This window comes from Tenebrio molitor, chromosome 6 (assembly GCF_963966145.1).
Source record: "Tenebrio molitor chromosome 6, icTenMoli1.1, whole genome shotgun sequence".
Taxonomy (NCBI): domain Eukaryota; kingdom Metazoa; phylum Arthropoda; class Insecta; order Coleoptera; family Tenebrionidae; genus Tenebrio; species Tenebrio molitor.
The window spans coordinates 5917008-5942868 of NC_091051.1; the positions used below are offsets into that span (position 1 = coordinate 5917008).

General features: G+C 42.2%; 1 protein-coding gene across 7 annotated transcripts in view; it reads left to right on the top strand.

Moving 5' to 3' along the window:
- LOC138134218 (potassium voltage-gated channel subfamily KQT member 1-like) overlaps positions 1 to 25861 on the top strand; it is a 36565-nt gene that overhangs the window by 2503 nt on the left and 8201 nt on the right. Inside the window, exons 3-11 of one of the 7 annotated variants that reach the window (XM_069052380.1) lie at positions 4276 to 4372; positions 4430 to 4540; positions 7746 to 7941; positions 21064 to 21154; positions 21329 to 21455; positions 21502 to 21677; positions 21734 to 21991; positions 22675 to 22911; positions 24410 to 24602. In XM_069052380.1, coding sequence (XP_068908481.1) covers positions 4297 to 4372; positions 4430 to 4540; positions 7746 to 7941; positions 21064 to 21154; positions 21329 to 21455; positions 21502 to 21677; positions 21734 to 21991; positions 22675 to 22911; positions 24410 to 24602 — 1465 coding nt within the window. In that variant the 5' untranslated portion in view covers positions 4276 to 4296. Of the gene's footprint in view, positions 1 to 4275; positions 4373 to 4412; positions 4541 to 7745; positions 7942 to 10836; positions 14206 to 21063; positions 21155 to 21328; positions 21456 to 21501; positions 21678 to 21733; positions 21992 to 22674; positions 22912 to 24409; positions 24603 to 25861 lie in introns of those variants that run through there. The other 6 variants (XM_069052381.1, XM_069052375.1, XM_069052376.1 and 3 more) reach the window with 6 other exon arrangements.

Below are 25861 nucleotides of genomic sequence, written 5' to 3' on the forward strand. Positions count from 1 at the left end.
GATCGATGATAGGTTTGTTGACCATTTGGGCTGAACTGGAAGTCGGTTATCTGCGGGGCGACGTTGCAAATCTGGAGGAATGTCTGGCGTGAAGAGGCGCGCAATTACATCGATTTATTGATCTAAATAGTGGTGTCTCGTTATTAATTCATTACTATTTGGCTGTGCGAACGGGCAGCGGTGACGTGTCGGCTTTTTTCGGCGCGAGCGGCTCGAACGGGAGCCCGGAAAAACAACCGGACGGAAGTGACGCCCGGAATCGGCGCGCTACTAAAAATGGGCTCAGGCCGGATTAATTATCTTTTATTGTTGTTCAAACAACGAATACTCATCAGCTCTCCGAATGCAACTTTCACAGACGAGCAATATACCTACAAGTTCCTTGTTTCACGTCAAATAGAAATAAGACGTTTAAATCTCATCCATTATAGACTTGAACTGTCAAAGGGCCGTTGGGTTGGCGCTAGTGATAAAGTTTCTAGCCAGGCCAATAAATACCGAGTGACTATAAATGATTGAAGGAAAATAGTGGATTGGCAACACTGATGCAGTTGGTAGTGTAAGTCTTCTCCTGGATCATCTGTCAATCATTTCTATTTAGGTTAGGTTAAGTCACGAAGTACATTGTCGATTTAGAGTTTTTTGACGTTTGTTTCAATTTTAAAAATTGCGTGTGTCATGCCAACGATGTTGCCAACTAAAGATTTCAAATGTGTCACCAACATAACAAAATAATTTTCAATCATTTATAGTCACTCGGTATTTCAATTTCAAATTTTAAATTAAAACAAATGAATATCTCGAATTTTGACATATCCTTAGTGTCGTTTGTGACGACTTATCTGATTCTGAATGACTTTCTTCTTTCGTTTTTCATTGGGCAATAATTCTTGTATACAAGAATTAACAACTTATGTATCAGTACCTACTCTCGTGTCAAAAATAAATTACTCCCTAGAATTCTTGCTTGCTGTCTTACATTTTTGGGATATCTTTTGTTTGTCACCAGAAACCACATAGCCTCCAACCTGAGCAAATTTATGGCCCTAAATCGTAGGGAGTAATTTATTTTTGACACGAGAGTACTGTAAAACACTTCTATGAGCAAACAAATTATTATTAAAGGTTTCATAACCTCTATTTCACAATTTGATATAAATGACATTTTTGTTACCACGCTAGGAGTACACTCCCATCTTGCATTTAATAAACGGCACAGTCACCATATAACTAGGAGTTATATGATAGTCACAAAATTTTTGATGACCTTGACTTTAGCAATTCAAGTCCGTAGAATGAACTGTATCATTTTATCTCCCAATGAGCGTTGAAAATAATTTGTGGTCAAGCAGGTCGTGGTTTTCTCTTGCTTTTGCAAATGCCAATCGTTTTTTCATTGATATGTTTTGATATAACCTCAATTTGATCACTTTACATTGAATGTAAATTAAATCATTAATTTAAAGTAAAACCCGATGTGTCACACTAAAACACCAGAAACACTCTGGTTGATTAGTTCTAAAAAGAATTGTTTTGTTCGCTCAATAAATGACAGAAACAAAAACAAGCACACATGTTTTTGAACACATGTTACAGTTGGTTGCAAAAAAATCGGGGAACGACAATGTTCCTAATGTAAATTTGATTTTGTCCGTTTGTCAATTAATTGTCTACTTGACAAGACCTATCAAATAATTTTAAAAAATGTCATTGAATTTTGACGTTAATTCTAACCTATCTCTCGTAAGAAGGTTTCACACTATGGAAAAATTGTAAAAATGTGTCAATTTTATTCTGACAGTTCCCGTTTTTTTTGCAACCAGCTGTACACAAATTTAGAAGTGGATTATTCTTATTTTTTGGTAAAAGATTTTACATTTGTTTAGACATTTTTTGGCGTATACGTGACACTAATTCGCTTTTAGAAAGAAAGGTTTGTTTTCCAGCAGTACTGAAAAAATTAATTAGCGTAATGAAAAATAAATATGTAGTTAAAACATTTTTAAAAGATTTGTTCACGTACTCTCGCCATTTCTACTCATCCTCCGTTTCAAGACGTTCCTTTGTGACTACTCACTTTGTTCTTTCATCTAAACGATAAAAATAAAAAACCCGAATGAAGTCGTTTTGTCCGCTATGTTATAGCGTCTGCTGACTCGAGGATCGGGTTTATGTACATTTTTAAAATATTTATTTGGAGCATGACGGTCAACCCCCATCAAAAGAATTTTTTCCCTTTTCTCGTATCCGAATCTGCTTTGCTCGCCTAAAATAGCACCCCAGAAGCGCCATAAACTGATCTCCCGTAAAACTGATAGTCTGAAGCTGCGGATCCATGAAAGAGCATGCGGATTTAATGCACTTTTAAAATTCATATCTCTGATGCTGCGAATAAAGAGAACCAATTCACCGAACGAGAATCTCTCGATATTCGCGTTTCGCATCACATTGAAAATTTGCAACCGGTCCAGGGGCGTCGCGACTCGTTCATTTTAAATATTTAGCAGCGAAAATCAAGTGAAGCTTAGCACGCTCTCTACGTGCACAGTCGCTTGTTTCTTTTCTGTTCAGCTCCCAGCTTGCTGCGTTTTCATGCAAGTTGTTTTGCAGTAGTACAGGAGCGTCCCCGATAAGAATCGAGTCGTCTTCGCGATCTGTACAGGATGCACAGTTTCTTGTTTGTTTTTCAGTTGGCGACTTGCTCGCGTTTTTTGTGCCGCCCCTGGGTGGCTCAATCGGATAGGAAGCGTGGAGCGTCGCTTTTGACAGCGACATCTCCCCGCTGCAACGACAATTAATTACTTTCGATCCTTCCTCGGGGGCTGGCAGGAAATGTAAAATCGACGTCGATCGGGGACGCCCCCATCGATTTCGCATTAGCGTCCGTGCATCCCCCGTGAAGCGAGTTACGCAGAGCGTTAATAAACTGTCAGATTCGAACGTCAAAGCTGCGTTGACGTAAAGGAAATGGCATCCAGCAGCTGACGGTGTCGATAAACCCCAGAGAAACGGCCGGAGTTCGCAACGGTGGTTTACTCTCGCAGCCATTGTGATTGAACAATCAATCGGCGACAACTTTCCTATCGCGAATATCCAGACCGACGTCAATTATGGCTTTTTCACCGTTTGTTTGCCGCGGGAAAGCGGTTTTAACGGTTCCCCAAAACGAAAGAGGGATTTATGCACCGGCCTGGACAAAAATCGAAAACACGTCGCCGCAATTTCAAAATATAATGCAGGGTTATTGTAAATGGTTCTTACAGTTGGCAGTAAAATTTGCCACCCACAATGTATACTGTAACTGTACTAAAACGTGGTTACTTGGTTGCATAAAAAACAGGGGTTTTAAAACAAACCGATTTAAAATAGAAACAATCGCGTTTTTAGTTGATTAAAATGTTGTTCAAAAGAGACAAACAAAAATATAGCGCAACAACAAAAAGCCGAGTAAGTTCACGCATCATTGTTGAATATTTCATTTCAATAATAATACATCACGATAAAATCGTGTTTCAGGGAATAAACCATTTTCATATTGTTGCTAAAAGCAAAAAAGTGTTTACGTTTAGATGTTTACGTTTACCACTTACTAGAGTAGCTACTGTTGTGCACGGGACAATCTTAGAAAAGACTGCACTCAGAGCATCTTAATAAATAATATTTTTTTGAAATGATAAATAATGAAAACTGCAAAGTGACAAGTGTGAGCTGTCAAACGTCAAATTACCGAATCCAGAAGAGGCGGCACACCTATACCCGCACCATAAATCACGGCCAACTAGGGTGTAAAAAACATTTATAATCTTGCATAATAAATGTACCCGGGCAAAAATGCTCGCTGAGGAAATTAGAGGTATTGTGGAATGTTCCCGTTTTCGACCGGAAATGAGAAGGCAGAATGGAATTGGGAACGTTGTCGGATTTGCCGCCCGAGCCGGGGCGCAAGACACTGGTGTTTGGCGCCCAACCGGGGGCACTGTTTCCTCTGGTGATTTTTTTGAATCAAGATCGAGCAGAGTTAAGGGCAATTAATAACGTCGTCAGCAGATTAACGGAAGCCTGTTGCATGCAGAGTCCTCGTGATTTAATCTCCCCTCGCCGTTTTCCTCTTTGTCAAATTAGGCCGAACAACAATGGCATTGATCGCGCCATCGCGCTGCTCTCCATTGTCGGGAAAAACCGGGTAATATTTGGCCTTGTCGCACCACCATTAAGGCCGGATCCGCCTCCAATCGATCAACGCATAAGTAATAATAATGGATGTCGGTGTTCCAGGTGCGGCCCATCCGGACCACCATGCCGCATCTGGGCGTCTCGTTCCCGGAGTCTCTGGATATGGCGCTGGACGAACAGCAGAAGCTTCTCAACACAGGTAATTGGGCGGAGGGGTCGTGGGAGAGGTGTGAGTTTAGTCGAATTCGTTTTGAAGGTGGACGGTCGCAGCTTTCCGTTACCATCGTCGAGGTGGGTGGGACGCCGCAACCGAGCCCCTTGTCCGACCGCAGCTCTCAGCAGCTCCTCGAAACGCCCCTGGACTCAGGTCAGTCTCCCCAAACGCGCCCTCAAAGCGAACTTTTCTGGATGGTGCGTGAAGAGCGATTGGATGAGTGTTGGCGAGTTGCGTGGCCCTAGGGCCGGGGGCTGAGGAGGGTCTCCCCGGTGCCTAGTTTAGGTTGTTTATTTGCGATTTTAAAATTCTACTTCCTGTACTTTCTGCACCACGTCAAACGTGTCGTAAATAAATATAAATATTTTATTTCCACCTTCTAAGTAAATGACATTTTATAGGTATTTGTGGTAACTAAGTAAATGGGTAATTACAGGCAGAGCCCTGTAATACAGCGTGATCAACAATGACTGAGTCTATTGGCAATGAAACAATTGAAAAATATTGGTGTTTTTCTGTTTCGTAATTGGCACTGACCGGATGTTTTAACTTGACACGACATTAAAAAAAATTTTGGTTATGTCGGGTATGTTTATGCTAATACAAAAATGACTCTTTGATGGTAAACGTCAAATTCGCCTGTCAGCTCTGTCAAAGCTGACAACCGGAAATGCGTTTAGATTACAGTGGTACCAAAATCATTCACATTTTCATTGTTACCAACAGACTCAGTCATTCTTGATCACGTTGTATTTAACAGGCACGTAGAAGAGACCTGTAAAAACTTTACAAGGCTCATCTAAAAATAAATAATCAAAACTAATTAAATTATTTTTTTTTAAGTTTATTACAAACACAAATAAATTTAACTATCAATTGTTGCTATTACATACGTTAATAATGCATTTTGATCCGTTTCGCAAGTCATTTTCAAATCGCTCCTGGGATCTTATCAGTAGAGAGCCGCACTTGCAGCGTTGGTAATTCCGTGGTTATTTTCTTGCATTTCAAGAAAATCGCCTTCAAAGTCTTCATCGGGCATTAAAGCCATTCTTTCTTTTCTTTCTTTTTGCAACAAATTTCACAATACTTCTGACAGTATTTTTGTTGTTTATTTCATCACTATGACGACGTAGGTATAATTGCCCCACCGCCTTTCATTACAAAAATTTTATAAACATAAATAACAATTAAAAAACGAAATTTAAAGACTGAAGGTGAAAATAAAAGTTTGTATGCAACTCGCTTAGCAATTAATCTTTACTGGGCTTACTGGCTTATGGAGACTCGTTCCTTACGTCACTCGTCCAACAAGTGCCAGCGCGCCCGTAAAGATTAATTTACTAAGCTCGTCACATAAATAACTATTAACGACTAGGGGTGGACATAAAATAATAAATCAAAATTCAATGATAGTTTGAATGAATGAATTATTAAAAATAATTTTACCAACTATTTGGAGTATACATATTCTGAAATAAAAACACCAAAAAAAGGAGTGCACCGAAAATTGAATTATTGTTAAAAAATTATAAAGTGCGATCAACAATTACTTACATAAGAGGTGGCTATGATTTTGACAGTGTCAGATTTTTCTTATCTTTGCTAACTCCGCTAATAAACGTCAAAGAGCTGTCACAAATTTTAAAGCAAAAATGATTTTTACTTCAGAACATAAAAAATTCTTCTCACTTTCGTAATGGTGTTTTCAGTAACGGAGAATGGATAGGTATACAGAGCTGTTGCCTGTTTGACCACGTTTCGGCAAAATTTTCCAAATTTAAATTGAACAGGTATATGCAACCACAAATACTCCCATGCATTGCATTTGTGGAAATACGTCCAAAATCTCAAAACCTTCTTTGATCTAAATAATTGTTGATCGCCCGGTATATGTATCATTTGGCTGTTTATAACTGAAAAACTACTGAACATGATTTGAGGGGGTTTTCACTAATAGTAAGAGGGTGTATTTAAATTCACTTTTACTAAGAATGATTGCATCAGCTGACAAGGGGGCTGAGTAGTAATGAAAAAGATAAAACAAATCGGAAAATTTCAGTAGCAAGCATTCAGAGCTGTTGCTTAGCAACGGCGTGTTTACAAAGATCATTCTAAAGCAAAATTCGTTGACCTAAATTTGTGACAGTGACAGTGACAAGCAATTAGTGTTTATGTGTGAAAGTTACTGCAAATACGTTTAGATGCTTGAATTCAATATATGTACATATTTGCAATATACGAGTATAAAAATTACTTCTGATTTTTCGTATTCACACTGGACCTCTTTTTTGAGGTTCGTTAATATTTCAATCATTATATGTTCCCCCAAACAAACTTACGTCATAATTTATGTACAACATGTTCAACAAAAAAAAAAGAGATAAGGAGAGGGTATGGAAAATAAGAACTTCTATTTCGAAATAGTAATTTATTATACGAGTTTTATAAGACACCATTTTGCCGCACGCGTTTTTTAGAGCACGAGGAGCGCAGCGACGATTGCTATAAAGCAAACAAGTGCAACAAAATGGCTTATAAAACGAGTATAATACAATATTTTTTCTATTTTGCCCCTTAAATTTAAAAAAAGTTCAAAACCTAATGCTAGGAAAATTATATTTGGTTGGTAACGCTGGTAAATAGACGAACAATTGTAAGTTTTGAATTTAAAGTGTCGTGAAGTGCAGTGATCACGTAGCAACAACTCACTATGAGTCACTGCCAACATTAAAAATTTAAGTAAATGTTCCTGAAACGCGTATCGAAAAGACCTCCTTTATGAAGCCCGTTTGAGTGTTATAGGTGCAAAATAGAAAAATAAATATTTTGTGTTCGCTAGGAAAAAATTCTTTTAAAAATAAATTCACGTAAATGTCAAAATTGACAAGTAAGAGTTTATTATTTCTTTGTTGTTTTCCACATCCACATCACTTTTTATTTGTGCTTTCTGGGGCCAAACATGAATATAATATTGGTTGGGGTCAACCCTCGAGAAAAGTGCTTTTCTTATGCGTGGACGTAGCCTGTAGTAAAGTGAATTACGGTGATCATCTTTCTATTTTAACTTTTCTACGAGGAGAAACAAAAACTATGGTTCACAAAGAAACCCTTACGTTAAAATGGTAGAAAACGCTTGTACAATTTTAGATCAAATCCTCTTTTCTCCCAATCAGTAAATATTTTTTTAGGCCATGCAGTCCTTAAAAAAAGGGTGCGTCTTAAAATAATGCGGGTAGGAATTCCCCATGCTGTCACATTATTTTAAACGACCCTCCTCGTCCCCTTTCTGGTTGCGTTATCCGTCCCAAACCAGGTTTCGAGGGATCTCCCGTTGACTCGTTCGTCACTTTTGCAGCTCCCAGCACGACCTGCTGCCAGGGCCTGAACGCGGCCTCTCTCCTGATCGAGAGTCCCCCGAAATGGGGCGACGCCGCCAGGTACGCCTCCCGCCAGCACAGGAAGATCGCCGGCCGGGCCACGTTCCAGGGTCAGGTGTACAATTTCCTGGAGCGGCCCGACAACTGGAAGTGCTTCGTTTATCATATAGTGGTGTAAGTGTATTTTTAGCAGGACACGTCCCCGGTGGGTTTTTTGACCGCCGGATCAAAAATTGATGGGCCACGAGGGTGGGAATTGCGTCACGTTGGGTATGCCCTCGGCCGATGTTTCCCGTAATAAATAGCCATCTTGTTGTGGATTCGATGAAAGTTTTATAATGTCCGGTCCGACTTGGCGGACTTGCGGCAAGGTTGCCACCGTAAGGCGATCGCTAATTAATCGCAATTACGGTCAGGCTTGCGTCGTAATCGAGACGTGCAAAGAAGATCCCGAGGGGTCGACGAGGCGGTATACACGAGTGTTTTTTTGTTAGTGGTGTTCCAGGGATCGGGAGAGTGCTGCACTCAATTAAAAATGCTCAAGACGGGGTAACAAAAAACGCGTCTGTTTTTATCGCCGCCGTCTTCTTCGCACTTGTTATTTTAACGAAACGGGAGCGGCTGAAATATCGCGTCTTAAAAGTGGAATGATATTTTTACGGTGGCGTCAAATTCGACTAACCGGGCGGATGGGGGTGGTTCGAGGGGGGCAGCGTGTCCGCGACCGACTGCCGACGAGAATTTGCAATTTTCATGGGGCGCTCCTCGTAAATCCCCCGGTGCTGGTGTTTTATTAATTAGTCCAATCATCAAAGCGTGTCTTTGGTTGTAGGCCCGAGGGGCGGCGCACGAAACAGACATTTTTTCGATATAACACAGAAAATACAACAATCTAATTTCTGTTAGCTCCCGCACAGGTCCAAAACAAACAATAACCGTCGAATGCGCACTATACAAATTTACTTTCACCGGTCCTCCCCATCAAAAATTAATCAGAAATTTCTTTCGGTCAGGAGGGTCGACGCGCGACCTTTCCGCTAAGATAACAACCCCTCGATGATGACGCACCAGAAAAAAACTTCGTATTCGTGCGCCACGTGCCGCTGGTGTTATTTTTCAATACGAGGAGTGTGTTTATCCAGCAATCATTTTTGTGTTACATCAATATCGTATTCGTGTGATTACGGATTCATGTCACCAGTGTGGGTAATAAATAAACAACGAAATTTCTTATCGAAGTGGTGGAAAGGCGGAAGAATTTACGACGCTCTCTCGAGATATTTTTCGAATTATCGTTAAAGTGGAGATTTACAATGGATGTTATAGGTGGGGGTGTAAAAGTTAGCCGGCGTTAACTGCTTTAGCGCCATCTGTCCACTATTACCGCCGCAATAAAATTAGATCTCCACTACAACTTTATTGGCGGCTGTTTCGCATCGACAACGGATAATAATGGCAAAGAATTGACCTCTGAACTTTATTTCTTACGGATATATTTAATGGGACTACCGAGTGATATATGATACATTAGCACTTAAGTGGGAAAATATATGTTTATGTTTGGAGGGGAAAACGGGCTTTAATTGTGTCGAGCTCGATATGAGCATGATGTGTTTACTAGCGCCAGCTGGGGCCGAGGTGCAGAACTGCCAACTATAAATAATGCGATTTTTACCCTTTACAACTTCACGTCCAAATTACTACAAACTGCAACTACAAATCCTAGTTCCTCGAATACACATTCTTTCATGTCTTCTGATTTGTTCCTGTATCTTGCGTGACCTGCTGGTCGTCAATTTTGTGCGCAATTTTTGTCATTTGTTCCATATCATTTCTGAACAGGTCCACCAGCTCCAAATTAAGCTGACTTCCTTTTGAAGTTTGTTCAAAGTATTTATACATTTATTTCATAATAAACCTTTTTTCTTAACTTGTCTTTCTTGTTATCCTAATTACACAAAGCAAATACTGCACTTTCCAATTTCCTCTCTTTGCTCCTGTTTAAATAACGGAAAAGATTTTTTAATGATTTTCTTTCATCGTTATCATCATACACGAGTCTTGTTGCATTGATTTTTAATTATTTACTATTACCTTTAGTTCGACACGAACATAATCTGAATATGTAGTACTTTTTTCGTATAAACTCCATTTTAAATGTTGGCGTACGTAATTTGTCACAAATGACAGTTGCCTTTTAAAATATACAATAAACCAAAAGTTACTAAGAACCAAATGTCGTTGAAAACGAATTTTTTCATATTAAAATTTTGTCAATCTCGTTAGTCTGACCGGCATTAAAAAATTATGTTAAGCCTTGAAGATATCCTCTGAAGTGATAACCAAAAGACTAATTAGGGCAATTAAACCATGAGAGAGTTATTACAAGTCTTTATTATTCAGCATAGTAGGCTGTGGACGCTGTTGGTATTACTGAGGTCGTTGACTTGTTTGACGTATCTGCGACAACTGTCAAAATTTGGACGGAAGCCCGACGGTAAATGTGCAATTGTGGCTTGGTACGGTGGGGACGTGTCGTCGGCTTGGTCGTCTTGGATTCGTTTTCCGCTTGGCTTTCAATCTTGCGTATTTTGCAGGTCCGATCGAAAAATAAACACCTCGGAGGAAGAGAGGCGGTTTTGTGTTCCCTAAAATATCTTTATGCAATGGGTAAAGTTTGTCGGCAAGAGCTGCGAAATTCCGGGCTTTAAAAACTTTCTTCAAACGTCAAATATTCAAGCGCTGCACCCCGGTTGTCGGTTTAGCGCCCCCGCCTGGAAATTATCAGACCGGAAGGATAACGAGATAATTCAAAAGGTGAAATATCAGTTGGGGGCTCTCGCGTGCGTAAACACAATCCAATTCCCGGTGTCGATAATCGAACGCGGGTCCCGCCGCCGTCGCCCACCGTCCTCGCTGAATAATTAACCGTTTTCCCCGTTAACATTTTTATCCGGCAATTAGCGTCCGAATATTTCGGCCCGGCCCCCGCCCCAAGCCGGCCGGTTGCAACACATAACGTTTAAAGTCGACCTACCTGATTTGATTCCGCCGTGGCTTAGATCGATGGGAGCGTCGTCGTGTTGTGAACGTCCCCTGCAACGAGTGCGCGAGACCAACAGTTGGTTTTCAGACGCGCTCCCGGATCGACGGTCGCGCGTTCTTCTCCGTCTCCATTATTCAGACCATTACGAGTTGTTTTGTCGATAAATCGGGGGCGCCTCGGCCCCCCGCGCCGCCTTGAAATTGGCGGAGGCGCCGGGCTACAGACCGCGGAACCGGGGGCTGAGTCAGGTATTTGGTGGAGGCGAGTCCGGGACGCTTCCGGTTAAACGTGAGGGTGGTGATCTCGACTGTGACGGAATTGTTGGCGGGTCCCGCCGCCAAACCGCGAAAGAAGCGTCGAGACGGCAAATTGTCTGTTGGTGGTGACACAAATCGGAGCGACGTGAATTTATTTTACTCTTGTGTGTGCCGGGAATCGGGCGAAGGAAAGTGACGGCTTCTCGACTATCAACGCAAATCTTTAAGAGGGGAGCCAGGATTTGGGGGCAAGGCAGACAATTCACACATAAAAATTACTTTCGACTACTCCACCGTTAGACTAAAATTAAATTGATTCATTCTCGATTGCATCAATCAACTAATATCGATCCCCAGTGGCATTTTTGCATTTTTTATTTAAAATTATTTTTATATCAAATGTGAGAATTGAAGGCTGTCAAAAGAAAAATTGCTTTTTCATGGGTGCCATCTATAATCCTTTGACGAAATAAACTTGAATCTCTTATGAAAATAAAATTTTCAATGGCGTCGTTAAAAACATTATTTTCCTTTTAAAATTTTACGCCCTAATAAAATCTCATTTAATCCTAACTACATTTACGTAAAGTGTCCCTAAAGGATTTTAATACATCTATTTGGTAATATCGAGAGAGTAATTGTTTTTTTTTTTTAATTTGATTCCACATTTGGAAACTGTAAGGTCAAATTTACGGTCGCCATACATTATTAAAAGAAAACGGAATCCTGGAGGTCATGTCCGTTGAAGTGTGACACAGATCAAAGTAAGCTTAATCTGGTGAGAAACTTTTCTTCGCCGCTTTTTTTACTGAAAGACATTAAATAGAAGTTAAAAATCTTTGTAAAAATAAAATTCAATGTTTAATTTCTTCGTAATTTACTTCCAACAGTTTGTATTTTTTTTTTTTTTTTAGATTTGACCGTACACTCCAGATTTAATTAAATTCTCAATAACACTAGCATTTTGCCGAAAATAAATTTAATGGACACTTACTATTGGGTGATTCAAAATGATTGTGGATAAATATGGCAACTATGTACGAAAATTTATGTGGCAACTGTGTGGGTAGGATAGAGTTGACATTTCTTTGACAGTTCATAGTCGCGCAATTTTGAAAATTGTCAAGTTAATGTGCAATGGTAGAAAAAAAAATCAAATGCACGCATATGAAATGTCATACAAATGTCAACTCTACCCCAGCTACACAGTTGCCACCTAAATTTTCGTACATTGTTGCCATACAATAATTTTGAATCACCCAATAGTTGTGGATGTGCTTTCGAAATCGATTAGAGATGTGCAATCAAGAAATGGCTTCAATCTAGCAGACAGGGTTGAGCTTTTAAAGAATTGAAAACTTGTTGAAACATGAATCACACAAAGAACCAAAAGAGTCAGCAGGAGTCGTAAAAAGATATAAAATCGTAATTGCTGTTGTAGTCGCCTCGAAAGCTGTACATGTCTTCGGACAGTTCTTTTGAAACTGAGAGCTTACATGTTGCGACAGGAATTACGTAGAGTAAAATTAAATTTGGACGTTTTTATTCATAAATTTTAAATTGTTACATCAACAGAATGACATTTGAAGTTTCAATGTTTTGAATTGCAAACTGAATTGATGTAAAAATGAATTTCAAAATTTGAAATATTTTAAATAAAATAAATGTGATAAAATGACGCTCGAATGTGAATACAGATTAATAATTTTCATGAGATTTATATTCAAAAGCTGGATTAAAATTTTAGTAGGTTTTGACGTCTATCACCGTCAAATTGTTCAGTTGAGAGTTACCATTTGTTTTAGTTTTCTTTAAAAAATTGACGGAACTTGGCATGTGAAATTAAAAAGAAGTAATCAGATTTTTTGAGAATTTTTTATTGACAAAGCAGTCTACAACGTGCGTATCAAGTTGGGTGGTAAATGTTTTTACAGTTGGCACCAGTGGAATTTATTTTGTTAAGACGGTAGTAGAGAAGAGATGAGAGCAACCCTCAGACATGGCATTCAATTATTTACGTACATTGCGGATATCACAAGATATAATCTGTACCTTTGAATTTAAATGAACTCACAGACGTAGGTCTAAGAGGTGTTCTAACCTAATCTCAGAGGTCCTGTCGAGATGACAGAACAGTGGTCGCAGCGCCATCGACATTGAGCCAGTCGAATTGCCGAACCTCACTGGGGTGTCTTTCGATTTTATCATCGGTCGTGCTTGATAGCGATTTCTACTGAAGGTCACGGTGATAACAGGTCGAGTAGAAATGCAGTTAATCTGTTGAGGATTTGTTGCGTTTTGAAAAAAAAATCTCTTGAGACGAAATTAAATCGCGTTAAGTTCTCTTAATCGCGTTTACGGTCCGCTAAAGACATTAACTGAGCGTCCCGGAGGTTGTTTCCGTTTTTGCGTGTGTTCTGTTCCTGACTCGGCCCCGTTAAAGTAGGTATCTTCGCAGTTAAGACCCTTCGAAGCGACGACGTGGATTGAGCGCCCGGCGATGGCGTTGGGAGAATGAAGGGACTCGCGGCCCCCAGGAGCCCGGTCGCAAATGCTGTCATTAGTGATGTTCCGCGACATGAATCGGTCTGAACAGGAGAGTTTGTACCGCACGTCTCGAAAACTGAGCCTGGTGCCGATCGGCGGGCACTTCGACGGCCGGCGCGAGGAGCCCGCCGACGACCTGGTGCTCAGCGTGCTCAAGAGTCCGGTGAACCACGTCTCGCGCGACGACGACGCCGCCGAAAAGCAGCACAGCGAAGAGGAGGAATGCTCCGAGCGGCTGCCCTTCCTCCAGCGGCTGAGGGGGCACCGGGTGCCGCGCTTCGGCGAGGCCCACCACAAGCGAGTGCCGACCCCGCTGAAGCGCAAGCAGCGCTTCGGCCGCAACCACAAAGCGAAGGACGTGGTCCAGCAAGAGGACGTCGTCGACGAGGAGGACGACGACGTCGAGGCGCCGTCCGACGCCCCCCGGGGCGTCCCCGATCCCTACTACCCCATCTACCTGCCCATTGATCAGGCGTTCAAGGCCAAGTACGTGTTCCACCACAAAAAGGGGAAGACGTGCCAGGAGAGGACGTACGTTTTCCTAGAGCATCCCGGCGGATGGCTGTGTTTTATTTATCACTTCACCGTGTAAGTCCCGAAGGAGGGTGCGATAGTTTGGGGAACTATTCAGACCACAACACGAACAACGTTTCAACTATCGCGTTAGCGGACGGTGCGCGCCCACTATACCGGATTAATTTTAACTACAATCCCCGGAAATTGGCGGATCAACCAACAATTAACCTAATTGGGGATTCCCAAATGGCCGCAGAAAAAGTCGATGAGGATGGCGGCCACGCGAAACGCCAACCATAAAGAATTCCAACCCCAAAATTGCACAAAGCATGGTGTCTTCCTTCACACACCGTACCCACCAATCCATAATTTTCAAATCATTTTTTTTAGAATCCAATTTTTCATTTTACGTCAACACAAACTGATTGTCTATCAACAGTACGTAATCCGTCTAGCTGTAAAAATTGGAAATGACAGGCTCTATTTTCTGCTGTCAAATTGGTATGACATTTATAACCTCATATTTGTCAGGATGGGTTCGAATCGCACGATTTATAAGACGATGGTTTATGGATCGGCGAAGCGGGTGATACCAAATTGGAATATCAAAACGTTATAAAGTTGTTGAGGGAACAAACTCCACTAATGTTATCACGAAACGATGTCGCGGTTTAGGGAGACGACACGCTCCATATCGCACTCTTTAATTAAGCTGTTTTTTTAAGAAAAACTCTTGACTGGAAGATTTTTTTCTCCCGGGCAATACATGGCTGGATAAAATATTTTTCAGCTAAGGCGTTTTGCTCCTTACGAGAATTGTGGAGTAATATGTTGCAATATTGTTAAAAGAATTTTCGAAGAAAAAAACGAGAAAAGCAATGGAATGAGTGTGTAAATGTGAAATTTGTCGAAAAACAAGAATTCGCTTTGGCTCGGAGTTGTTCACCCGTCGTTAGGTAGATTAGGTAAAAATCTGCCCCCTGAGCGAGCAACGAAGCTTTATCGAGTTTTAACGCGATACAGTCGACTCTTTTCTGTTGGTACAAAAAGCGTCAAAATCGTATTGATTGCTTCACGCACATTGGAGATTATCGTGATCATTTTTACTATTTTACGCGAGCGAATAAATTGAATTTCGACGAAAAATTCCAGTTTTTGGCACCGATTGATCCTACCTATCCAGACGCGGTCCCGATTTCCACTAATTTAAATTTAATGCACGCCGCATAATCCCCGACTGTTTTAATTAAATTACGAATGATCCGGGCGAAAGTTCGGTTTGTGCTCTTTTATAAATTCGGATCACGAGATCCCCTCGCAGAATTCGCTCTCGATACATCGGACTATTCTGGTCCTGGAACAATGATTATCGAACACCTGTTTTATTCTGGATCGTTTAATTGAGTTCGCCAGTCGGCGTGGGGAATTTATTAAGTATTCAAACGGATTAAAACGGCTCAATTCGTCCGTGTTGGGAACTACGACACGAATGCCACGATATCGTCAAGTGCAACGTAATAATTTTATATGAATTTATTCCAAGTCGTGTGCATATCGATCCGACAGACAGACCGCAGCTGATACCGAAAAGGTCAAGGAGGATTCAGTTTTTTTATTGAAATGGTCGTCCTCTCGCCCCGCCGAAAAAATTCATTCATCACTTATTAATCCCACTAATCGGCTTAATGCAGCCGAAGCGACTTCCGCCGTCCGAAATCAATCGGCGTTTTACAATAAATTAGCCGGGGATTCCCGCTTTTCACTTATTTACGGCGCGAATCTTTCGATCGGTCCGCCGCCCCTTTTCAAACTTTTAAGTCGCAATTAAATGTTTTCAGTTGGTTTAAATTATTCACGCGGGCGAAATGCCCAGAGAAAGGCGCCGCTTCAACCCTATTCGCCACAAATTTATTGTGCTTTTCCGAACAACATCTTTGGATCGCATGTCTGGACGAGGGAGCACGCGAATTATTTCTCGGTGATAATGTGAATATTATTTCGCGTTTCCAAAGGCACGCGAGCTGTATAATAATGGGGCTGGTGCAAAAAATCCAGGGCGATAGTTTAATTGTGACGGAGCTCCGAATTAGTGCAGCGGGGGTGGATTTGCCACAGAACAAACACGGAATTGGAGTTGTCAGTTGTTCACCTTTCATTGATTCATTGTTTTCCTGGCTTTTCTGCAAACCAGAACCGATCAAAATTTCATTTTTTCTTTCAAACAAAACAAAAAAATGTATTTATATTTCTGTTCTAGTCGATTCAAATCCTAACAGACTGCTTTACTTTGGACAAGTTTTCTCTTTATGCTAATACATAAAATTTCAAGATCAAACTTTCGTATAAAAGAGTTATGGATCGTAAGACGTGTTTGCTTGGAACATAAAACACAACAAAAAGCGGCGATTTCGTTTGTTGAAAGCTTGCCAGAAAAACAGATTTTTCCATTGCATTATCATTCCGATAAACGAACCCGCTCTGCGTTTTTGAATAATTTGTACCTTTCATTTAAAAAAACCAACGAAACTCTCGAACGGTGACAAATTCGCGACAGCTGCTGTTACATCTCTGTTTTGACCACACCGACGGATCAAAAAGAATTGTTAACACCCGGAACTGTTGCGGCGCCGCCACCGAGCCCGAACGGCTCGTGCATCACGTATTTTGTTAATCGCCGCCCGATAAGTATCTGATTTATTATTTATAGATAGCGTAGGTTCACAATTATTGCACCTATTTATAGGTCGCCCCGTCTCGTTGCCGCCGCCGAGGCTCGACACCCCGACCACCTGGTCGTCCCGAATCCGACGGGAAATCAGTGGTCGCGATCTCCTGGTCCGTCATCCTCCGCGATCCGCCATAAATCACCGGAGTCACGCGACCTCCCGCGTTTCCGGGACGGTGCCGCTCCGGAGTAACGAGAAAATGGCATGATGGCCGAAATCGCGATTGTTATGTAAATCGAGAGGCGACCTTGCGGCCTGATGACAGCCCGGATAGTAGCTGTCTTGCGGTGCAATATGCGGAAGTTTTTATTAAAAAAATCCGACGGCCGGGTTATCTAAACGCGATTTGTTTTTGTTATTCGAGGGGCGGGTGGAGGATACGACCGAATCGATACGCGCCAGCTATTATTTAAATCAACACGGGGTGGTGGCGGAAATTAATTAGTAGCGACGTGGGGATCGCTTTGAAATTTTCATTTTTGGTCTATTGTGGTGGCAACTTTGCGGTTTCGGATTTTCGGTCGAAACCGTTCAACAGTTAAGTTATTTAGACGGGTATCGATCTCGTTTCGGGGGCTAAGGCAAACATGTAAAAAGCGGAATACTAGCCGAATGCGGGGTTCTTAGTAAACATCCCTTTTTCTCCTAATCAAACATGGGGTGTTTGTGCAGCAGAGTAGGAAGCAAAGTGTGAATTACCTCGTTTCCATTAATCACGGACCGATTTGATTAGCCCCAAAAGGATGATCGTCTCGCCACGGAAAATGTCAAGGCTGATTCGATTTTATTTCGTCGATTGTCCCCGATAGTCGGTGTGTAATTCTGATAGATCGCGGCCCTGTCACAGGACCGTTTCAATAATGTATGGGACACACCTCGGACAAGAAGCGAAAGATTTAGAGCGAGTTATTGGGCCTAATATGTCATCGTAACGACGATGTTGGACGAGATTAAGGGGTGATGATGTGACGAGGAGCAAGATGGATGGTGCCGGGGATGATAAAGAGGGTTGATGTATTGCCGGTGGTGTGCCGTCGCTCTAGGCTGATTAAGCTCCTATTGTCTGCAATTATCAAAGTACACCTAGTCTCTAACGTATTACGACGGCAAAAAGCGCACCCCCAAAGAGGTTAAAGTACACAAAATCCATGATTTATGACGCTTCGTGCGGCTCCGTCGTCTAATCAGTTACTTCTCGAAGGAACTTCCAATCTGGGCATCCAGTGCAGCGCGTTCAGAATGTGTACTCGGCAACCAGCAATACATCATCGCCGTCAGAACGGCATTTTGGTAGCGGATTTCCAGTGGCGGCGCCGCGGGGACGGACTCGACGCGACGAGCCGGCCGAGATGTCCCCCCCCGAATCGATACCAAACAATGACGGTTTGTTGTTCACCGACTACCCTTGAAAATACAAACAATTTTACCCCTGTTGTGTCGGACAAAACGCGGCTTATTGAAAATCGAACGGCGAACCTTGACTGGATATGGCTTTTTGTGCCCATTAAAATAATGACAGCTCATAAATCATTGTTGCCGCATGTTACAATTAGAATAATCGCGGTCTCTGCTTGGAGATTTCGAGAGGGGGGCGAAATCTTGACACGGCGATTAGGAGAAATGTCAACAGGTGTGCGCGTGCGCGTTTCCCGCCGAAAATTCGGCAAGGGGATTACCTATTAATTTTGGTATCGATTCGCGCCAACAACAATAACACGAGGATGGTTGTTAAGGTCCCGCGTAAAAATAGCACGACATGTGTTTAATATCGGGAGACATAAAAAACCTTAGCGCTGAATTAAATATAATCGGCTTCAAAATTCCTCCATTAAAATTTTCCATTAAAGTTCCCGGGGAAATTACGTTGCGATTTGTTGACAATGTGTTCCGGTAATAAAAGGGGCGAAATTGGGCGAGAATTGTTGGAAAGGTGGATTTTATCGAGCGGGGGCTCCCGAATGGGGCGAAATTTTTTTTATAAAAACGTGGACGTTTTTTACAACGCGGGGTCGATAAAATTGACAAATTAACTGCGAAACGGGGAGCATTAAAGTAACAACGAGTGAACTATGTATGTACACTTCACGAGTAGACACGTGCGTACTCGTACCACACTGGTTGCATCGGATGTTTCTGCACTCTGATGGATAAATATTATTTTGCAAAGTATTATTGCATTTATGCATTCGATGCCACAAGTCCTCGAAACGAATATTTTAAATTCTCGCTGTCTTAAACAAAAAGAAATCACGAGGTGTCAGGTCAGCACTATGAGGAGGATATTCTAATTATTTTACTATTGAAATCTCCAAAAGTATTTTGGGGATCATATTATTATGTATCTGCATTAAATGCGCATTGATTTCCCAAAGTAACATTTGCAACATTTCGAGATATTGGCAAAAACGAACCTGTTATTTTTTTCTTACCCATACGCTTCTATACAGGGTGATTTACGAGGAATAATGAGCCCGACGGAATAGAAAATGCAACCCACAATACATTGCAACAAAAAGCCGGACATCGAAGCGGTAAATGTCCGGGTTTTTCTCCTGATGAATTGCGGGTTGCATTTTCTATTCCGTCGGGCTCATTATTCCTCGTAAATCATCTTGTATTGATCAACTTTGACTAGGTTTCTCCTGTTTTCTTATCTTTAGGAAATGGGCACTGAGCATTAGACAATCCTCTTTTGATCACCAGAAGCACTTGAAATCTTCCTTGACAAATGCTCTGTAGGTACCTGAAAAACTTTCTTCTCTCTCTTTAAGTAATTCGCCATTCATTATACGAGTACTCTATCTCTTCTTTTCTTCTCCTTCTTCTTCTTCTTTTCTTCTCGTTTGTAATGATGCTTGCTTATCACATTAAAAAAAAAATAATTTCTCATCACTCGATTTGGCATCTCACCAAGGATACGCTTCTCCTTTAGGGAGAAACGTGCTTTGCCGTCAGTTCTCCGTGGGAGTAGCTCCTTCGTGATACACTCCCTTTCTTTCACTTCTAAGGTTCGCTTTCTCAAATCTCTTATTCGTGAGTTCTGTTCGTCTTCTTTTGATTTCGCTGCTGTCAGCATTCCCTCTTTTAGATCCTTCCTAATTACTTTTTCTGTTCAGATTTTTCTATGGTTTTACCTCTTGAAATCCACTTTTCGCTCGAACAAAATTTCGTCCCCCGATGTCTCTTTTTGGCGGGATACAAAGTACTCACGCTCCGGATTGTTTTAGATTCAGATTCATTTTTTTTCCACTTCCTCTGCACCGTTTGCATTAATGCTTACGCGACAACAAATTTTCTTAACGCCCAAGTAATTGTGCAAGATTGACGAAGCATTCGTTTATGTCATTCTTTTATTAATTTTTTATATGGAACTGATACATTAGCACCCACGTATTTACGTGACTGTTATCTTAATTTAAAAGTAAAATTACTTTCAAATTTCAATTTGCCCACACTGACAAACAATAAATAAAGGATCTTAATTTTGACATTTACAAGACAACGAACTCCAGACTGTCGAGGGTCTCGGTTAATAAAATATTTGTAGAATTTCGAGGCGGCTTTATAAGAACTCAAATACAATTCGAGTAACAAAATGTTTCAGTTTAGGGTTTCGGCGTGATCCTTTGCATGTTTAAAACTTGTGAAAGTTTAAAATGGAAAAACCATTAAGAGGACGCCGAGTTAAATTAGTAATTTTCGGTTTAACCAGCTGCCAGTTTGGATTAGATCTAACCGACAGTCGTTTAAAGATGATTTGTATTTCAAATCGACAATAAATTACTCTTCTACTCCTGACGATATACCTATTTTTTTTTGTGTGTGCATCTTGACGGAATTCCGTTATAGAAAGTGTCGATAAAGTGGAAAACGCCTTGAAGTAGTTCGCGTGCCAGGTATCACTCCGCCATCACTCAAACAGCTGCTGTGCAGCATGTTATTAGCGTTTTAAATTTATTTTATGTTCAATTTTTAATTTATCGCGTCAAAAAAGTCAAGATAAATGGTCGCGTGCGGCTCCCGTTCGCTGCATGAGGATATAGTGGAGGCCGCTTAACATCCCGCCTCCATTTTCGTTCATTCGTAATGTTCCCTGGGAGACCCCGGGCCGAAACCGCAGGATTTATATACCCGACCTGTCGCATTTCCTTGACATTATGATGCCGCCGCTAAGCGCCTCTAATTCCCGTGTTTTTCCTTCCAGGTTTATGTTAGTCCTCGTATGCCTAATATTCAGCGTCCTTTCGACCATCGACACCTACCAGAACTTCGCCAACGAGACCCTCTTCTGGATGGTGAGTTCGCGTCGCAGCTTCGCAATCTCGCTCTGAATTATCTAAAGCTACGCCGGTCATATCGCTATTTACACAAACCGGAGGGCTCTCGCTCGTTGTGGCGTATTTGCACAGCGGCGCTCATTGTCGGCGTACTCCACAAACAGGAGCTTTGTTGACGCGGCTCTGTTGCAGGAGATTTGTCTGGTGGTCTTCTTCGGTGTGGAGTACCTGGTGCGGCTGTGGTCGGCGGGCTGCAGGTCCAAATACATGGGCTTCTGGGGCCGGCTCCGGTTCATCCGCAAGCCAATCTGCATCATCGGTTCGTCTCCGCACTCTGTTGACCTTTTCACACCCGTCTCTTGCAGATCTAATCGTAGTGGTAGCTTCGATAGTAGTCCTCACGCTAGGGTCCAACGGCCAAGTGTTCGCCACGTCGGCGATTCGCGGCATCCGGTTCTTGCAGATCCTCCGGATGCTCCACGTGGACCGGCAGGGCGGCACGTGGAGGCTGTTGGGCTCGGTCGTCTTCATACATCGACAAGTGAGTCACTGAGTCCCCGCAGCTGAGACGCCTTCCACTCACACCCCCTCTTGCAGGAACTAATAACGACTCTTTACATCGGATTCTTGGGCCTAATCTTCAGCAGTTACTTCGTCTATTTGGCGGAGAAGGATGCGGTCGGTGCCGACGGCAAGAACACCGGCGAGTTTTCCAGCTACGCCGACGCCCTCTGGTGGGGCGTCATCACCGTCACGACGATCGGCTACGGCGACACCGTGCCGAGGACGTGGATGGGGAAGATCGTAGCGTCGTGCTTCAGCGTCTTTGCCATATCATTCTTCGCTCTTCCAGCCGTGAGTCGCACTTCTTATCGACGAAAACTTTCGCCACCGCTGGGGGGCGGTTGTCAATTGTTATGCAACGATAAATTCGTTTACGGTCGGGATTTTTTCGCGTTAATCTCTGCGCTCTACCTAAAAATAATTGAGCATCAATCTTCATTATTATTGACACGTGTTCAGACAGGGCCCGCATTCTGACTTTAGTGATATTGATGGAAGTTAACCTGAAAAATAAGTTAGAGCTTCCTGAAATGATCGTTCGCGCTTTTATTTTTTCAGAGTGGCGAACGCTGCTCGTCTGGTTTGGAAAGTTGCAAGCCACGGCAAATATTTAATTTACTTAATAATATAGTTTTGGAGGAGATCAAAGAGCGACTCAGTTTTTGAAGTTCCTTTTTGTCTTTGACATAATTATTTGTGCGTCCTCCATGTTTGCTTGCAATTCGAAAGCACCTGTATGTTCCACAACCGCCCCGCATTTAACACAACAAAGCCGCCCCTCGTGTTGCTGAACCGCCGAAGGGCGCCACGCTACCCTGTTTAGTCGAATTTTATTGCGTCGTAACTAGAGACACTGTACTCGTGGTGTTATGAAAAGGGATTTCACCACCGTCGATGATTGTTATTACGACGAAAAATCGATCGTTAAGAAATTGAGGCACGCAATAAACGAATTAATCGTTCGATATGTACAGGGTATCCTCGGCTCGGGCTTCGCCCTCAAGGTCCAACAGAAACAACGCCAGAAACACTTCAACAGGCAGATCCCGGCCGCCGCCATGCTCATCCAGTGCTTGTGGCGGTGCTACGCCGCCGACAAGAGCTTCAATTCGAGGGCGACTTGGCAGGTTTATCTCAAGGATACGAACGGCAGCACCGCCAACAACTCTTCCAGCGGGAGCGGCACCAATTGCAACATACCTCTTTCCAAGGTGAGTTGCCCTTATCTATCTTTACGAGATACGAGGTTCGCCGCGCTCATAAATGCGAAGAGAGCTTTCTTAAATGGGCTGTAAAAGGTCAAATTACTTTATGTTTGATCCAAATTAAACGAGCAAGATCAGTGGTGGGTGGAACTATAACTCGTTAAGGTTTGTGACGTTGGCAGAACTGCTAGTTTGTTGCATCTAACTAATCATTAGAGTTCATATATCAAAAAGTCGCAAACTTAAAACTGCCAACATTGCAAAATTGAACCAATAGAAATGATATCTTCCGGCGAAGTAATACAATTTCGAATTGAATTCGTTCAGCCGCTGTAATTCGACGACCTCGTTTTGCATCCATTATCATGTCTCATTAGGCAAAAACCCGAACGCGTGGAACGTGGAACACCAAAATTATTATTTTGTTTGTGCGAGGTCACGACACGAGCCGCCACTGTTCGATATCCCACAGGAAACGAAAATAATAAAGTCGCAGTCGTATGAAAAAGCAGAATTGCGTGTGGAACAGTTTTGTTTTTGAAACGTCACTATGGATACAAAATGGCGGTCACGTCCATTCTCAATTTGCCGGACTTTTCTTTGTGCCTATTTTCCTAGTTCCCACTTTCCCGTCCCCATTTGCATGTTAGAATTTAAATTAGTTGTAAGCTAGTTCGGGGCATTTGCAAATTGGCAATTTTACTTTTTGGTACGACGAAGACAGAATTTTGATTGGGTATAACGAACCTGCGTGAAGGTTGACAAAAAGGGAAATTAAAACTGCACTCTCGTCAACATTTGAAGGACGCATGGAGTGTTTTCAAATTTGCTTCGCCTGGACCAGTGAGAAAGAAGAATGTCGCGGGGTTCTTCCACAAATTTGTGACATAAACCTAGTGTGGCATGCGAAAAAATTGCGATAAATAATTTACGAGGTATCAAGGCATAATTTAAATTTTTCATGTTTGCCATAAAAACCGTCGCGTAACATCAATACTGGCACTAACGGGAGTGAATTATTCATATTGATAAATTATTCAAGTAAAAAAAGTGTGACGAAAACACCACCTCACCTTCCCCGTTAGATATAGGTGGCACGCATAAAAATTGCCAAAGGGAATTATTCAAATGAAATCCTCGAACGACAAATTCTCTTTCGCATGTAAATAAGCAATTGAAAATTTAATTTGTCGATTCGACGCACCTGAGTCACGTGTCTGTCAGAGGGAAACCTCTTCGCCAACGGCGTGCACGCACTGGATCACGTGACGAGCGCGAAATTCAAATTTTGCGACGAAATCGCCACCAACAAGTAGAGATCGTATCGGTGGCGTCAAAGTGTCCACTTGGTGGCGATTTGGTCGTTGTCGCACTATTAGAGGTGTCTCCGGAGGGGCGTTCGCGCTTCGGCTCGTCCGTCCCGCCGGCTGTGTACCGTTTTCTTAGGCTAGTTCTAGATGCAGTGTTTGGTGTCTCGGTGTTAAGTCTCCATGGGTTGGGTCAGTCCCTGATGTTGCAGGTGGCTAAGAAAGCGTCCGTTTTGAAACGTCGGAAATCGCGGAATCGCATGGAGGCACCAGGAACGCCGCAGGGCGACACCCCCGTCCAAGCAGTCGCCGGCAGCGGCCCCAACAGCGCCCCCTCCAGATGCGAGTCCGATTCCGACGTTGTTTTCTACATGGAGGAGCCCAAAGCCGGTGAGTGTCTGTCCCCCTTCCACGACCCCGGGTCGCGTGCGGAAGATGGGTAGAAAAGAGAAATTCGTTTTTAACGAGCGCCGTTCGCGTTCCCGCGTTGTGATTTTGTTCGTCGGCTTTGCAGAGCTTCATCGACTAGTCGGATTATCAATCACGACGGCGACGATGGGTCCCGTGCGTTCGCCGTGTGTGCCAAATGCATCATCATTTTTCTTGTTTTGTGTCAAAAGAGGCGCGCTGGAAAAAGTAGCTTTTGTGCCTTTTTAAGCTCGTAATCCCTTTATTAGTCCGATACGAAAATCGATGGCGGCGGCGCGCTACGTGCCCCAAGAATTTAACATTCGAATCATTACGAACGATGGAGCAAGCTTAACCGAGATTCCGACGATTCTCTTTAATGCAGAGGTGAGCTTTGTTCGTGAGCGGGTTTTTCTCTGCTCTTACGGGCTTCTTTGAATAGTTGTGACGTCAGTGGGGCGCTAAAAGGGGGATGCGGGAGATAAATCGCGCCGCTAATGGAAAACGCCGCTGTTATTGTAACCCTACACATTCAGAAATCCGGCGAAAAATCCAACGCTAAAAATGTTATTTATTAACCTGGGACGCAAGCCGTACTTCACAGGTTCGTTGCCAACAATATTAAAACATCACGCTAACGAGGAGGGTTCACTTACTGGACCCTCGCACCTAGGTCGACTTTTTTAAAAATATTTTGTCGTCCATACCAAAGTATGAACCCTCACAAAAAATCAACTGCTGAGATACAACAGTGCTTGTCAAAAAATTCGCACCATATGAGAAAATTTTTCTCAATCGGCAAAATATAGGTCTCTTTTTAAGTTGGTGGAGGAAATAAGAAAAGAAAGAACAGGGACAGAAGAAGTAAAATTGTGACAATGTGACTTCTAGAAGGCAATTGATATTCCACTTGGAAAAGAATAAAAGATGTTTATCACCCCAGTTCGGAAATTGAAATAAATTTCACGAAATTACTTCCGTAACCCCAAATTAAGAACCTTCAATTTCAGAAAAGCTAACTTTCCTCAATTGTATGATTTGTTCTTAACAATGACTGGTCCTTTATTGAAAACTGTACCAATGTAGTTATCATTCGATCATTTTTTACCATTAATAAAAAAAATTGATCTTTCACTGCTTAAAAAAAGTAAAATGGAAACTAAAATCGCCATGAAGACCTAGAAATTTTAGTTTAAGGGCACAAATTAAGCATGACATTTAATACTCTTTTGAAATTTACT